This window comes from Frankliniella occidentalis, unplaced genomic scaffold, assembly GCF_000697945.3.
Source record: "Frankliniella occidentalis isolate FOCC.00 unplaced genomic scaffold, Focc_3.1 Scaffold45, whole genome shotgun sequence".
Classification (NCBI taxonomy): Eukaryota; Metazoa; Arthropoda; class Insecta; order Thysanoptera; family Thripidae; genus Frankliniella; species Frankliniella occidentalis.
The window spans coordinates 1,591,103-1,605,991 of NW_026267175.1; the positions used below are offsets into that span (position 1 = coordinate 1,591,103).

A 14,889-nucleotide genomic window follows, 5' to 3' on the forward strand; every position below is an offset into this window, starting at 1 on the left:
TGTGTGCTTCCCGGCGTTTCTTAATGTGGAAACCTCAGACGTAAACGTTAGGTTTATATTCTGCACATAACGCAAGTGTGCAAAGTCACATATAATATTCAGGATCATGATTTGCACAGAAGTAGGGAAAATGTCACTTTTATTTTACCAGTGTAGGATAAGTAGTAACGCCGTCAGTACAATTTGATATGACCTATTTTACTAACAAACTTTTTGTTTTCTGAATTACTCGATAATGGTTGCTATGCGTAATACTTGCGTGCTGGACGTCCACGTTTTAAATACAGTTAGTCGTTCGCCACTCGGACATCGATTCCCGCGACACGATCAACAAAAGTCTGATGTGCTCATCCCGTTCTTTGCAGATAAATGCCTAGACGATGGAAGCCTACGGGTCAACGGCAAGGGCAAAAAGATGCGGAAGCCACGGACTATCTATTCATCCCTTCAGCTTCAGCAGCTCAACAGACGCTTTCAGCGGACGCAGTACCTGGCCTTACCAGAGCGGGCGGAATTAGCGGCCTCTCTAGGATTAACGCAAACTCAGGTGAGGTTTCATCATTTTCCCAACATTTTTTTAGAAATTTAATTATGGAATACTTTTAATAGCCAGATCAAAGACGATCGTATAAGGTTGTAAGTTGTATATATGGTGTATTATATTGGCGGTGGTGGTTGTGGTGATGGGGCTGGAGGTGTGTATGCAGCCACACTTCGATCTGGGGTTCAAATACCGACTGTGACTTTGCGTGGCTCGGGCGCGTTTGTTACCCCCGCGGGGGAGGAGCCCGCAGCAGGCCCGCAGGCCCGCGGGGCCGCGGACGGACGGGGAGGGCGCAAATCGATCCCCTATCAGATCGGCGCGCCCCTCCCGCCGGCCCCTCGCGGCCCGCCACGCGCGCCACAACGCACCCCTCTCCCCGACAAAAACAAAAATAGCTCTGTAAATGGATTACCTTTTTTCGAAACGTTACTATATAAAAATGGTATGAAATGTATGTGTGTTTTTCAACTGTGTGGAACCAGGAACCGAAACGCAGTGAGTGCTATACGGCCATACCAACGCGAGGAGGAATGCATGCGCGCCCTGCGAGGCCCATCATCATCAGACACGCTCCAGGCCACCGCCGCGGCCGACACCGCGGCCCGGGGCCCCCCGCGCAAAACAAATTGGCAATAATGGATTCGCGATGAACGCCAGGCCTTTTCCAGGAATCTCGCCATGATTTGCCAGAAAGTTCCGCAACGCGGGCCTCCGCCGCGCGCGGGTTCGCGTCTCGGCGCCGGCGTCTCGGCGGCGCCCTGGCCGTCGACGCCGTCGGGGTGGTTGAACCTAAACTTCGCCTCGCTCTGCACCGCCGCCTCGGCGCGCATTCCAAGGGCGGAGGTGTTGGTGGCCTGGTCGCGTCCTCCCCGCCCACCTCTATTGGCAGGCGACCCGCTCGGGACCCGCAGGGGCGTGCCAATAACGATGTGCTATAGGCAGTAGCGTATCACCCGCGCGCTGGTGGCGCGGAGCTTGGCATGACGTCGGGCATAAATACAACAGCGAGTAAGGGGAAAGAGGGGGGGGGAAGAGATGCGCAAAAAATGAACGCACGACGTCAGGACAGGACAAAACAGCAGGCTGATGGATTCCCCGTTCGTAAAACAAGAGCAAGCGCGGAGAAGCGTCCCACTGTCGGCAATGCGTCTTCGGTGCAACCAACTGCTGAGAAGACGACAAAAAAACAGAAAATAAAAGAGAGCACGAACAGTTCGGTGTCACCAGGAACTTTTATATATATATGTGCTCCTGGTGCTCGAGTGTGTACACAGTTAGCTCGCCCCCTCTAGGCCCCTGCGGCGCCGGCGGTGCGGCGTCCGTCCCCGGGACGACGCGCGTCGCGAATCCGCTCGTATTTGTTTCAAGCTTTGAGTTATGGCGACACGGCCGGCCACGCCCCGCCAGCTGGGGTGGTGCGCACAGCACACATGTAATTGATGCTACCTGTGTTATTTTTACGACGCAGCCTTACGGCCGAATGTCCAGGCGGCGGCGGCAGCGGTGGCCGTCCGAGACGATGGGACCGTTCGTACCGCCCCGCCCCGCCCCGCCGACCTAACCTCACTCTCAGGGCAGTCCGCATTGTGCGAGAGGTATCCGCGTGGCCCAGAACAGAAGTGCAGGAGCGCTGAGGGGAGGCAGAGTAGAGGGTACGGCGAGGCAGTCGACGGATCTGATAGGGCGAGGCACTATAACTCCGCGCGCGAATAGAAAAGCCCCACCTCGGGATGGAGACACGGTATATGAGGCTGTAGTAAAAAGTAGAGAGATCCAATGTTACGGGTCTGTTCCGAAATGCGAGCTGATTGGCCGTCCTTTTGTTTCTCCTCCGCTGATTGGTTTGTTGTATTATTTTTTTTGTCGCGTTTCCGCCCCATCTCTATCCGCTTCACAGGAAACCGAAACGAATTTTTAGGCGCGAAAATGCGATTGGATGATCCTCTGTGTAGTCCAGGGGGCGGCGGCACTGGCGCCGGCGGCAGCCGTCCGAAACGCCCCCCACCCCCCTTCTCCTCCCGTCTCACCCCCATGCCAATTAGTAACTAGATCGAACACGTGCCGCGCCCCCGAACTTGACACACTGCGACCCTTTGGGGCGGCCGGGCTCCGGGCGCCGCCGGCTGAGCAGTGGACTGAGCAGTTGCTGAGCAGGCGCCACCCCGAAGACAGAGGAGAGATTAACAATGTAATAAAAGTAATAACCAGCGGACGAGCGGGCCTGTTGTGCTGCATATAACATTAGTTTCGTGTGAAGTAATTTGACTCACAAAACGCACCGCGCGCGGCTCGCGCCCACCGGTCTGTGCGTTCTGCCCCTGATATAATTCCCGCAGTGTGTGTCTGTCTGTGCGCCGGCGTCTCTGCCCGTCTGTCTGGGCGTCTGTCTTTGCCGCTTCACCTCTTCCTTCCCCCCTTTCTCCCCCAATTTCTCCACCTCCGCCTGCCCGCCGCCGCACCGCGCCGACGATTTTTTTTTCATCATAACTCTATCCACTTTACTCGAAATTGTTGTTGTGTCTGCGAGTAACTGATGCGGGTGGTTTTGGCACGCCGGTGGCACGCGCTACACATATAGGGGCCACTACAAACGGACCACACCCGTCGATACGGGGGGAACTTTTTTTCTTCTCTCTCTCTCTCTCTCTCTCTCTCTCTCTCTCTCTCTCTCTCTCTCTCTCTCTCTCTCTGTTTGCATTCCTCCCTTCGTTCCCCCATAATTTCTTCTCTGCTACCCCCCCCCACCCACCCTGCCCCGTTCTGCCAAATTGTTGGCCTTCTCCGGGCGTGACGTCACAGTGTCGCGATGACCAGCGCCACTCCAAAGGGGCGCCACTCCAGAGTGTCTATTTGCTCCTCATCCCGTGGGAAACAGTTTGGGTTTGGTTTGGAGTTTGGAGTGCGGGCGTCTTTTCCTTTTGAGAGAGAGAGATGCTCATCCCGTGGGTCTGACTCACCTGACCGCCCCGCCCCCTCGAGGGGCCCCGCCGCCGGCCCCACCCCCACTCGACGCGCCAAAACAGGTGCCGGCCCAGAGAGGGGATAGGATTAATAAATTAAAATTGCAATAACTTTGCTCATCCTTATTCGCTCTCGGTTTGCCAAAAAGGCCCAGCCGCTGGCGCCTGGCGCGGCGGCCGCTCGCAGCACTCGCGGCACACTCATGTAGTGTGCGCAGTGTGAAGTGCAGCGAGGGCTAAAAGCAAATGAGGGCAGGATGAGCAATAGTGCGAACATAATATTCCGACCCCTACCTGTACCCTACCCTTATACCCCCCCCCTCTCGCCTGTTGTTTTACTGCTGCCCAAACTTATGACTCATTTACGCCCTACGTGAAGCCCGTATGCGTGCACCACTTATTGGATCCAGAAACAGGGGGAAAAAGCTTTTGAAAAATTTCTCGACTCACGGTGGTGTTCGTAATTAGAAAACGAAGTGGAATAAAACAAAACTGAGTGCATCGCATCGGCTCTCTGAAACATTGAGCGTGTTGTGGCGCGTTAGGCGTCACGCCCCGCGCACCGCCACGTCCTAGTAGCGTCGCGCGGGACAAAGTTTTGGACGCGGACAAGTGCGGCGAGGAGTTGGAGCAGCCGGTGCCGCCGGCGCGAGACGCTACGCCGCGCCACTCCGCGCCGCTGGACTCTGAACACCACACCACCCAGAGAGTGTTTCCGTCGACCTTCGGCGCCTCTCCGTCGCCGCCACGCCTCCCGGCGTACCCCGTTCCTCCCCTCCCCCTTCCTGCGCACCGGTGAGCGGGGCTGAGCGGGGGGCTTCTTTGAGGTGCCGCCAGCGCGCGGAGCGGAGGAGCGGCTCTGCGCAGCCGTCAGGTACCCTCTGTGAACGCGCATTGCAACCTGCTGCGACCGCCCATAGCTGCAGCCGCGCACGGAGAAAAGGCGATGCATCCAATAATACCACTCCTCCAATTTTCAAGTAGAGGTTCTTGGTTTATCCTCACAAAATAAATTATCCTTTTTATTTTTTGCACGTCGTCTGGTGTAGAAGTGACGTATAGGCGCACGCCGAATTTCTCATACTCGTTGCAACAATAGTACTGCCGGGAGTGCGGCGGCCAAGGTTGCTCTCACTAGACACGGGTCCGCGGGCCCCGCACCGCGCCGCCGTAGGCTGCTGTAGGCCGCCGTATAGGCCGGCGCACGTCTTCCGCCTACTGCTGCAGCAGGCGGGGGACCCCGGGGGCAGCCTGCAGCGCGACCGGTTTGAGTGCGAACTAGTTAATTCGCAAACGACCTCGATATCGAATGCCCGTCAAACGGCTGGGCGGACGATATGACAGACTTTACGGTTTTCGATGCGACCTAGCCAGAGTCACCTTAAACGGACCTTAAATGCAACGACAGAACGTGGGGATGGGGATAATTAAATGGGAAAGCTATCCATGTATGATAAACTGAGGGTAGTCACAGGTGGTGGTTTAGAGACCGGTGACGGGCGACAGCGGAGGAGAAAGGTATGCGCGGAGCGCAGGGTGACGACCGCGACCAGGCCAATTCATCATTTACATGGGGTGTTTGAAATAAATGCGTTCGAGGAGGCTCGCTCACGCATGCAGGCCGGGCGGCACGCGTTCGCCGCGCAGGCTTCACCCGAACGCCCCCTCTGCCCTCCCCCCCACACCGGCCGCATTTACATTTTATAACCTGTCGGAGGCAAAGCGCTGCCGACTAAATGCGACAGGCGGTAGATAGTCATCTCGCATACATGTATGTAAGAGCCAAAACGGCGAGGAAGGGACACGGTGCGCGCGGTGGGCGCGGCCCCCGACACAAACCTTCTCGCGGACGTTACAAAAGTAGAAACGTCTGTACGTACGCTGCCCGCGCTGCTGCGCACCCCCGCGTGAAATCAAAGCCTTGCCTAGTTTGGAAGAAGTACGCCCAGGAAATACACAACCACCTACTTGCCGCTGCGCTGTCTCGGCAGCTTCGTAATTGTTTTTTTTTCATAATCAGTTTAGAAGATGTAGAGTGTTTGGCCGGCCCTGCTGCCGAGCTGTGGTTAGCGTGGCAACCTAATGACGTGCCAAAAGGCCTGAGTAGAGTAATGACAATCAGCTGTCTTTTGAGTTATCCTATTCAAATCGCCTGCTTTTAGTGCAGAAAAAGCGTACTTGCGCCGTCAGTTTTGCCCCTCACACCACGGGAAATAAAACGATTGAATTGCGGAGATTAAGTGGGGGCGTTGAAGAAAGCTTAGTGCTCGATGAATGAAGTCGTTCGGTTTGTGTTTGTCGATTCATCATCGCTACCCGCCTCGCCATCGACAGGTTCGGGACGGACGGCTAGAAAAATTGAAAACGTCGTAGAAGTCAAAGTCAAGGTCGGGATCAAGACTTCCTTAATGACCCGGGGGAGCAGTACTGATGAGAGGCGCTGATAGCTGTTAACGATATGCTCATCTCCCACACAGACAGTCGGCTCAGACTAACCTGTGCCCGTCAGCGTCCTGCATTTGGCTTGGTGACACAATAATGCTAACTTACAGAAAGAAAACAAAATTGACCAATACTTCAAAAAATTACTTCCTAAATTATTTTCGTATACTTCTTGTTGTAGGTTTACAATATTTCCCTTTAAGCGAGCAGTGACTGCAGGGAGTTATGTCGACTCGACTTTGGGGAATGAAGCGGCGCGCAGCTCGTGAGATGTGCCGGACGACATGCATAAAACAATCCTTTCTCCCGGACAAAATAAATTTCTTCCGCCCGCGCCCCCGCCTCCCCTCCACCCGGGGCGCCCCGCCCCCAGGACACGCCCCCTCGAGCAACCCGCTCGACCCCCCGCCCCGCCCCAGCCGGTTAAGCCTCTCTCTCCCTCTCTCTCTCTCGCTCGCTCTCGGGACACCACGACACGACACTCCAGGGGAGAAAACGGTCGCACTACCGGCGGACCTTGAGGGACTCGCCCGCCGTGGGGTCCTCGCGCCCGTTTGCCGTGGGGTCCCTGAGCACACCTGTGCCGAGCCCTTCGTGACCGCCCAACGCCTTACCTGCCCTACAGACACACCTCCTCACGAGTACTTTTGGGCCGGCCTGTCCGGTACGAGTACGTATCCTCCTGTGGGTGTGTGTGATATGGGCGATGTTTCTCATCACGGACACACACGCGCAAACGTGCGCGCACACATACAAACACACACACACACGTCGGGGCCGAAGTGAAATAAAATTAATGGGAAATTAATATAGTAAATCATGTTTTCGTTGTCGCTCGGCTGACAGGCTGCTGGTGCTGCACCGTCTGCAATGAATGAAAATTCGTCGAGAGGGTATATGGGAATATGGTGGCCGTGGTGAAGGGACAAAAACTTCAAACGGGGTGGAGGGATTTGTCTCTGTTTTCCAAAAACGGAGAAATGTGGAAAAAGTTGCGCACTTCCTGCAAGCAAGCGCCCCTGCGTGCATCACTCGGCGGCCCATTGCAAGGCAGCTCCAGGCTGCTCGAGGCTGCTCCGGGCGGCTGCAGGGCAGGCTGCTCCAGTCCGCGGCTGGGATTGGGGCGGTCCTGGCCGGTCAGGTGGTCACTCCCTCCGGGAGGACCTGACGAGGGTTTGAAGGCGCGCTCGTGCGCCGAAGGGCCCAAGTAAAACTCGCCTCTAATTTATGCGTGAGTCACTCGCTGTTTGCAGCCGCGGCGCGGGCTCCGCTCCGTGCCCCCCCCCCTCCCCCCCTTTAACGCCCCCTACCACCGAGTGTCAGCTGGTCCGATATCTTAGCGGCCGCCCTCACCCGCAACGGAAAGTTGTTTCCGATCTATTCTTCCCCCCACGTCGGACGGAGCAGCCACAGGATGACTGCTGTTTCCTCTTTTCTGTGTAGATTGTCCAGCAATCCGGAAAAAAATAGACTCTCGTTGGAGGGCCTCCTGTATTGATATTTCGAGTACTTATTTCTCTGTGATTTTTAGACCGACTGTGATACACAAGCATTTTTTTTAGCCGGTATACTGCTGGCGTACGTACGTCGGTGCGCTCTGTACGAGTCCAGGCCGAGCAGCACAAGGCTGGGAGTCGAGTGCCGTGCCGGCCGGACCAGTATTCCAAGGTATTCACAAGAAAAAGGCGGGGAGAGAGAGAGGGAAGGAGAGGAAGGGAGAGCGAGAAAAAGAGAGAGAGAGAGAGAGAGAGAGAGAGAGAGAGAGAGGGAAAGAGAGAGGGAGGGAGAGAGAGAGACTAGAGGCCTCAAGCTCCGGCAGCTCCAGCGAGGGGAGACGTAACCGGCACGCCCCCTCTGTCCGTCCGTCGGTCTGCCCCCCCCCCCAACCTTTCCCCTTCCTCTCTGCCTCTCCCCTCAGGGCAGCGCCCTATCCGGTCTATACGTGTCTCACTCGCATGCCTCGTATCTCCCAAGAGTATCAACCACCCGGATTACAATATTTTTTATTGTTTTATTATTTTATCTAGTATTTTTATTGTTTCATCAGCCTGCTCAGTGAGGTCCTCTCACTCTGCCTCCTTTCATTTGTTTGGCCGTTGTTCTTACCGACCAGCCCTCACACCGTCCCAAGCGTTCAAGTCTCCTGTAGATTCGCACAACATTCCAGAAATATTCATTTTAAAGTGTCTAGACTACCCAACTTTAAAAAAAAATAACAAAAAAAAACAACAGTAAAATAAAAGCACTCCAATACTGATGTACTACAACTACTTCTGCTGCAGTGCAGACGATAGAGAGGAGCGGAGCTGCGGGAGAAAAAAGGAACGAGCGGCAAGGTTATGCGACTCGCATGGCGGCTGCATTTCTTTTGTGCGCCGCGGGGCATGGGAAAGTGGTGCAAAAGTGCACGGTCAAGGTGGGGAGATACTTCTGCGCGGCGCGCTTGGGAGCGGAGTGCGCCCGGGATGAGTGATGTAGAGTGTGCGAGTGTGCGCTGCTGCGGGGCGGGGCGCACAGCAAGTGTTGATATATGTACTGTCCGGGTGTGAAGTATTCATTTTATACCTTTTTGTACATATATCACCATAATTTTTATTATTTTATTGCAAAGCGGAGATCTCCACGTAAAAGTATTCAGAATATCGAAAGTTCTATTTTCGGTCCAGCGTCCAGCTGCGGTGTCCCAGAAATCAGGAAAAAGTAGCCTCGAACAGGGCTCGCGCGTGTTGTGCGAGACACGGCACCGCGACACGCTAGTCCGGCAACACGCACACACGGTGAAACAAGGATTTTTGGGACCTCCAGCTCCAGCGGAAATTAACATGAGCGGCTCATAGACAATAACAACCGAATTAGTTTTTTTTTTAATCGAAATGACGTTTCGGCTGTGTAAGAGCGGCGCGAGACGGTGCGCCGGGGCTGGGGCGTCGCAAGGCGAACACAGGTGCCTCAGACATGCCTGACACGCCGCTCCGAACAGACTGACAAAGACTGACACGGACTGAGGGAGCGAAACAGAGAGACGGGGCGACAGAGAAAGAGAGAGGGGAAAGGGGGAGGGGGGGAGACACGGGCAGGCGACCGACCAAAAGATCGGCGGCGACTCTTTTGCAGAACGCTGAGGCGTTCTGAGAAGTATCTGTAGAATGCCGCGCGCGGAGCTACGACGCCACAAGGTTGAGTCGGCCGGCTCCCGCCCCGTCCCCCGCCGCCCCCCGCCACGCTACCCGCGCTCGCTATTGTGCACCTGCCCGCGCCGCCCCGCCACGCCGCGGCTTGCTTAGGCCCTAGGGGCGTTTCGGACCCTCGTCTCCTACTTCCTCTACCACTGCTTCTCCACCTCCACGACCTCCCCCTCGGCCCGCCCGAGTCCTCGTCGGGGACATCACGGTGCTGTCCGAGGCCATGGCGGCTGCCCCGTGCGTGGCCCGCCTGGCAGCGCGCGCGACGCGGCTCTGTTCCCACGACACGCGGGGCCCTGGCCCTCAACGCCCACCCGGGTAGGCAGCACGCACGCTCGCCTGCGGGGCGCGCGGCCTACCCACAGGCGGGCGGCACCAACGTGTGGGTAGGCAGCACGCACGCTCGCCTGCGGGGCGGGCGGCCTACCCACAGGCGGGCGGCAAACCCACCCACAGGACGGAATTTTTCCAAGTAAAACAAAAGCGCGCGATACTCCCCTGCTTTACAACGCGGGTGCGTGGACGGTTTCGAGTTTCCTCCGAACAGAATAAAATTTGTTGTTGGTTACGCCTCGTGATCGGCTCCCCTCTACGTGACGAAGAACCGAGCCTGGGTACGATTGTGAAGGGGCGTGGCCAGTCTAGGGGGGCAGGGGAGGGGAGCGGAGGGGGTCAGAGCCGGGAGGTGGGCGACCGATCACCATACGTTCCGTGGGGCCGGGGCCAGTGGGGCCTCGTCGGACCCACACCGGGCCCAAGACTGGGCGTGTCCTGTAGGAGCGCCACACACGCACACCCGACCGCGCGGCACGAGAGAGGGAGAGAGGGACGGAGAGAGAGAGAGAAAGAAAGAGAGAGACGGGGAGAGGGAACGCGGAATTCAAATGAACGAGAGGTCCCTCGGTCTCTGGTCATAAGTTTGCCGGCATTGTAATCACATTATGCAGTGGGGGTAGAGCCATGCTGCACACACATTCTACAAGACAGACTGCATTGTCACACACTGAGAAGGAGAAAGAGATAAAATCGCGATTAATGAAAAGAGAGAAAAAGAAGGCTCCAAAACGCCTCGTTTCAGGCTGAGGTCACAACATTGCAAATTCCTTTCCGGAAAGGTAATGCAGTCCAGGTCTAAATCGTGTGCAGCCTCTCCGCGTGACGAACAATGCAACTTATGTAACTCCATGAATGTTACATATCCCTGTCTTTCCGCTCGTCGTCTGACCGTCAGCGCGATTTGATCCGCTTCGCTAGACGAATCGGCGTCCCCCCCTCCCCCTCCTTTCCTCTCCTCCTTTAAATGAGTTAGATGCACTGGTGTTTTGCGAGTTTGCATAACGAGGCATGTTATAGGATTCAGGGTCACTAGCGTCGGTGCGTGGGTGGTACTGTACTTGTGCTATCTCTATGGCAGCAGCCGAAAAAAAAACCCATCGCTAGAAGCATTTTCCGTAATTGCGCTGCTCATTATGTAGCGCCGCTCTGCGCGCCCCGCTGTCGACACCGTCTCACTGTCTCTGCTCCTTTCCCTCATCTCTCTCCATCGTTCACCGCGCGGCGACTCGTTTCCATCTTCCTCTCTTTCTCTCTCCGCCCGCTCGAACGTGTCGTAATCAATGACGACCTTGCATTCTGGTAAGGTAGGGTACGCAAGGGTCTCTCTCTCTCTCTCTCTCTCTCTCTCTCTCTCTCTCTCTCTCTCTCCCTCCCGCCCCTTGGGGGAGGACCCGGTCATGATCTCGGTTGAGCCATCTGACGCTCCTGCGGGGCAGAGGCCCGTTGGGCCCACGGCGCGGCCTCACCTCGGCGGCCTTAACAATTAATCAAACACCTGACTCGCCGCTGCGCCCTGCCGAGCCACGCACAGGGGGCGGGTTTTCGCTCAAAGTCGTGATTTGTCATTCGCCAACCCGATTTGACCTCCTTTTACAACTGAATGTTCCAACTGGAAATGTGGTGTTTTGAGATTTGAGAGCACATTCTCCCGATGGGCGCACTGTACTTTTTTATTTTTTCAAGTTTGAATGGTTGCAGCAGGAATGCGACTTCCCTCGTGTGTGCCCCGTCTGAATGTGATCCTAGACGCTGTGTTCTTGCCGTAAATTACGTATGCGAACACGCGGCGATTGTTTTATTGAGTGACTCAGGCGATGCGCCGCGCCGCCCTGACGTCACGCCCCCGCCGCGCCGCGCCCCGCCCCGCCTCGCCCCGCCTTGCGCCTCCCCACTTCCCCTGCCGTCGCATCGCCCTTTCCAAAGCAAGCGCGAACGTTTCTATGATTGATTCCAACATCTTGGAATTAACCTATTAATATTTTCGAGGGCTTATGGAGACGCTAAATAATCGATTGTCGTTTGTCTAGACACGCGGAATTTCGGAAGAGGGGGGCAGGAGGTGGGGAGGAAGGGAGTGCAGCGCCCTGCTGATGAGACAAAGGTCCTAAGTTCACGCTGGTGCGGTGCAACCCTAGGTGTCAGGAGGAGGGGGGAGGGGGCACCCTAGCGTGTCGTCACGTGTGACGGCGCGGCCAGCTTCCATAAAAGGCAAGGGAGCGGAGCGGGCGATTCAAATCTCATGAGAATGACGCGTCGTTCATATCCGCACGCGCATATATGCGCGTCAGACACTCTGAAGATTATTTTACATTTTCCATAATTATTGGTATGAGTCTTTTCATTAATAATTTTAGTTTTCTTTCAACGGAATGCACTTGTATTGCTCAGAAAGATCAGATTTTGGCTGTGTTGTCCTCACTAGGACTACGTGTCGTACTTGGGTCGTATGTATGGGCGTGTGTGTATGTATGTGTGTTGTGCTGCCTGCTTTCGTCGTTTCGATGTCATTTCAATTAGAGACAACATGCCAGGCTACGGGCGTGGGTAGAAGCCGCACGCCGCACTGGCAAACCGGTTCACTAACACACACACTCACACTCTTCCACGAGAGGTCCAAACGGTAGCGCGCACCGCGCAGCGCCCTTCAGCACTCCCGTGTGAACTCCACGGGGGGACGTTTATAAGGTGCAATACTCGTAGTACAGCTAGGCGACTCATGGCTCTGATTTGTTTCTCTTCACATCTTCTGTCTCTTTTACTACATGCTGCTGCAACGCTATATGGCGTTCGGACGCCGCACACGTGCCGCGGTGGATGGATTGACAGGCGCACCACAAACTCTAACACTTGCACACACACACAGTCGCGAGCGGTGCGAGCGATCACGTGACTCAACAGGTTATCCAGTCAACAGGCTGGAAGCCAGCAAAGTGCAGCGGTTACGATTAAACCCCTGCAGCTCCAGTGGGTCCACCACCCGCCTGCCCCCTTCTCCTCGCCTCTCGCTCGGGGGCGGCCTCGCTAGACGCTGCTGTCGCAGGGACTCGAAGCCCGTGACACCCGCGTCCCGTGTGCCCATACACAACCCCCCTCGGTCCCTTGGTTCTGCTGGTGGAACTGAAAGGTGTCGTCGCTGCGCCGGCCGGCCAGCCAAGGTCGCCGTGAGAGGTGGTGCCTGCGTGTGTGTGCGCGACTCCGTCCAAGCAGCCCCCCTCGGCCGCTCCTCCCCCTTCCCTTCGCCCCCCGGGTCCGGGACCCGACCCGTCCCGGCGGCCAGAGAGCGCGCTCGCCCGGCTTCCGGTAGCAGTTCAGCTGTCCATCACTCATCGTGGACCCCCATTGTTCTACGGCCACCTCCCGACGTCCCCGCTGACGCGGGTGTCTGAGCGGGCAGCAGCAGCAGCGTGGGGCTGCGGCGGCCGTGCCCCCCAACTCCCCCCCGCACCCCGGGCCCAAAGCCTGTCAGACCCTTCATCTTTCCATCTTCATGGTTAATCGTCATGGGAACACCAGGCGGGCGCGCGGTGGCGGCGCGGAGGGCTTCGCGCCTGTTCAGTTCGATCGCCCCGAGATGGTGAAATAATTAATTGAACCCCCTGTTCCCCCCTCGCCCCCACAGGGGGCCCCGGCCGCGCCCCCGCCGCCCCATCCGTCACGCGCCTCCCGCGCGCAGCCCAGCGCAGCGCGCCCCCCAGCGGCCGCAGCGGGCCGGGCCGGCAGAGCGCCTGGCGGCCGCCGGGTAGGCAGCCCCGCAGAGCAGCGCTGCGCGGCGCGGCTGCCCAGCGCACGGGGGCCCCCAGCTGGCGCCGCGCCGCCGTGCCCCCGGGGACGGGAGGAGACTGCTGGCTGCATTTCGTTAGAGGCGGCGTGGCGTGGCGTGGCGTAGCTCGGCGTGGTCGAGGCACAGCCGCTGCTGCTGCGCGACGATGTTCGGAAATCGGCGCACGTCCCGGTAATTAACTGGGCGTTTCGATAGTCAGCCCCCCCTCTCCCCTCTCCAGCTGGCGCCGGCAGCTGGCTGGAGGGCGCTGGAGGGCGCCGGAGGGCGCCGGAGGGCGCCGGAGGGCATGACTGGGCGGCGTGCCGACCTCCACATAAAGCCCATTACACGCCTTCGTCCCATGCATTTTTCCGCTGCCCAGCAACGTGCAGAAAAGCCACTATTCGACGTGTAATATGCGCCCAAAACTTATTTTTTTCAGATTAATTTTTTTTTTTTGTGCACATTTGAAGGACGGCGAGCGCGACAAGGTGGAGAGATTCTGCTTGAATCCTTGGAGTGTGGAGGGCGTGGCGGGCGGGGAGTCCTCACCGGCTCCCTGCGCTGCAGTAGGTCGCCTAGACTGAATATGTCAAGGACTCCGTGGATTTCGCCGGCGCCGTGGCTTGCCGGGCGGACGGGCGTGGCGTGGAGCGGCGGCGCCGCGCGGCCCTCAGCCTCCCTGACCCCGACTGCCACCGCCACGCCACGCCACGCCACGCCAGAGGAGCCGCGGGCTCCGCGTGCAGGTGCAACAGCGCTCCGTGGCAGCCTGCTGTCTGCCAATCCCTCTTTCGTACTCTCTTTGCTTCCAGCCGCGAGTCGCTGGCGGCACTCTTCTTGCATTGTTTCTTGTCGTTGTCATCCTGCTTTGTTTTTTGTTTTTGTTTTGTTGACCTGAGAGATAGACTACATGCTAACAAATGTATCTGCTGTAAAATGGTTCATGAATCTAATGGGTTGATTTTCTTTGCTGTTGCAGGTATGAATCAAACGCCGGTCTCGGAATCTGTAACTGACAATTGGCCTAACTCGCGAGTCGGGTAAGGTATTCTACCAACAATGTACCTTTACCATCACAATTTATTTGGAAAAAGTATTTCGAAAAAAAATTATATATTTAAAATTTCTCTTGGGATGGAAAGCTCCCAAAAGCCATTAATACAAACCCACTCGGCGCCGCGCTGCTCGGGGCAGATGACATTTCCGGGATACACTCGACGTCACCGGCAGAGGTCGCTCGGGCGGCACGACGTCGAGTGCCAAAGCGCTGCCCGGCGCGGCCCGGGACCGGCCGCCTCTCAACCCTTTGCTCTCTGTGTGTCCTCGCGCAGCGCGCAGCCGCGCACAGCCGACACTCGACTTTTATTTCGTGTGTTGTATTTTTTTCGCCGTCCATCCGGCCGCCCATGGCCCGGGCCCGCGCACTGCCGGCCGAGGGGGAAGACCATAGGAGATACGGGCCGCACTAAAAGCCAGTGTAGTAGTCTAGTGAACCTGTTGGAAGGCTATCGCTAAGAAGCCGCCCGGTCCCCTCGCGGCTTTTGATAAATGACAAATCTCGCTCCCGTTTTCGTCGGCGACACTCGCGGCGGGGCGGAGCGGCCCTGCCGTTCCCACCGTCCCGGCGGCGGCTCCCGGGCGCTCCCGGTGCGGCTCCCGCCC

General features: G+C 57.3%; 1 protein-coding gene across 2 annotated transcripts in view; it reads left to right on the plus strand.

Moving 5' to 3' along the window:
* Window positions 1-14,889, plus strand: part of LOC113208351 (homeotic protein distal-less-like) — a 34,760-nt gene that overhangs the window by 8,826 nt on the left and 11,045 nt on the right. For both annotated transcript variants that reach the window (XM_052267006.1, XM_052267007.1), the window contains exon 2: window positions 366-547. In XM_052267006.1, the coding sequence (XP_052122966.1) occupies window positions 366-547 (182 nt within the window). The remainder of the gene's footprint in view (window positions 1-365; window positions 548-14,889) is intronic.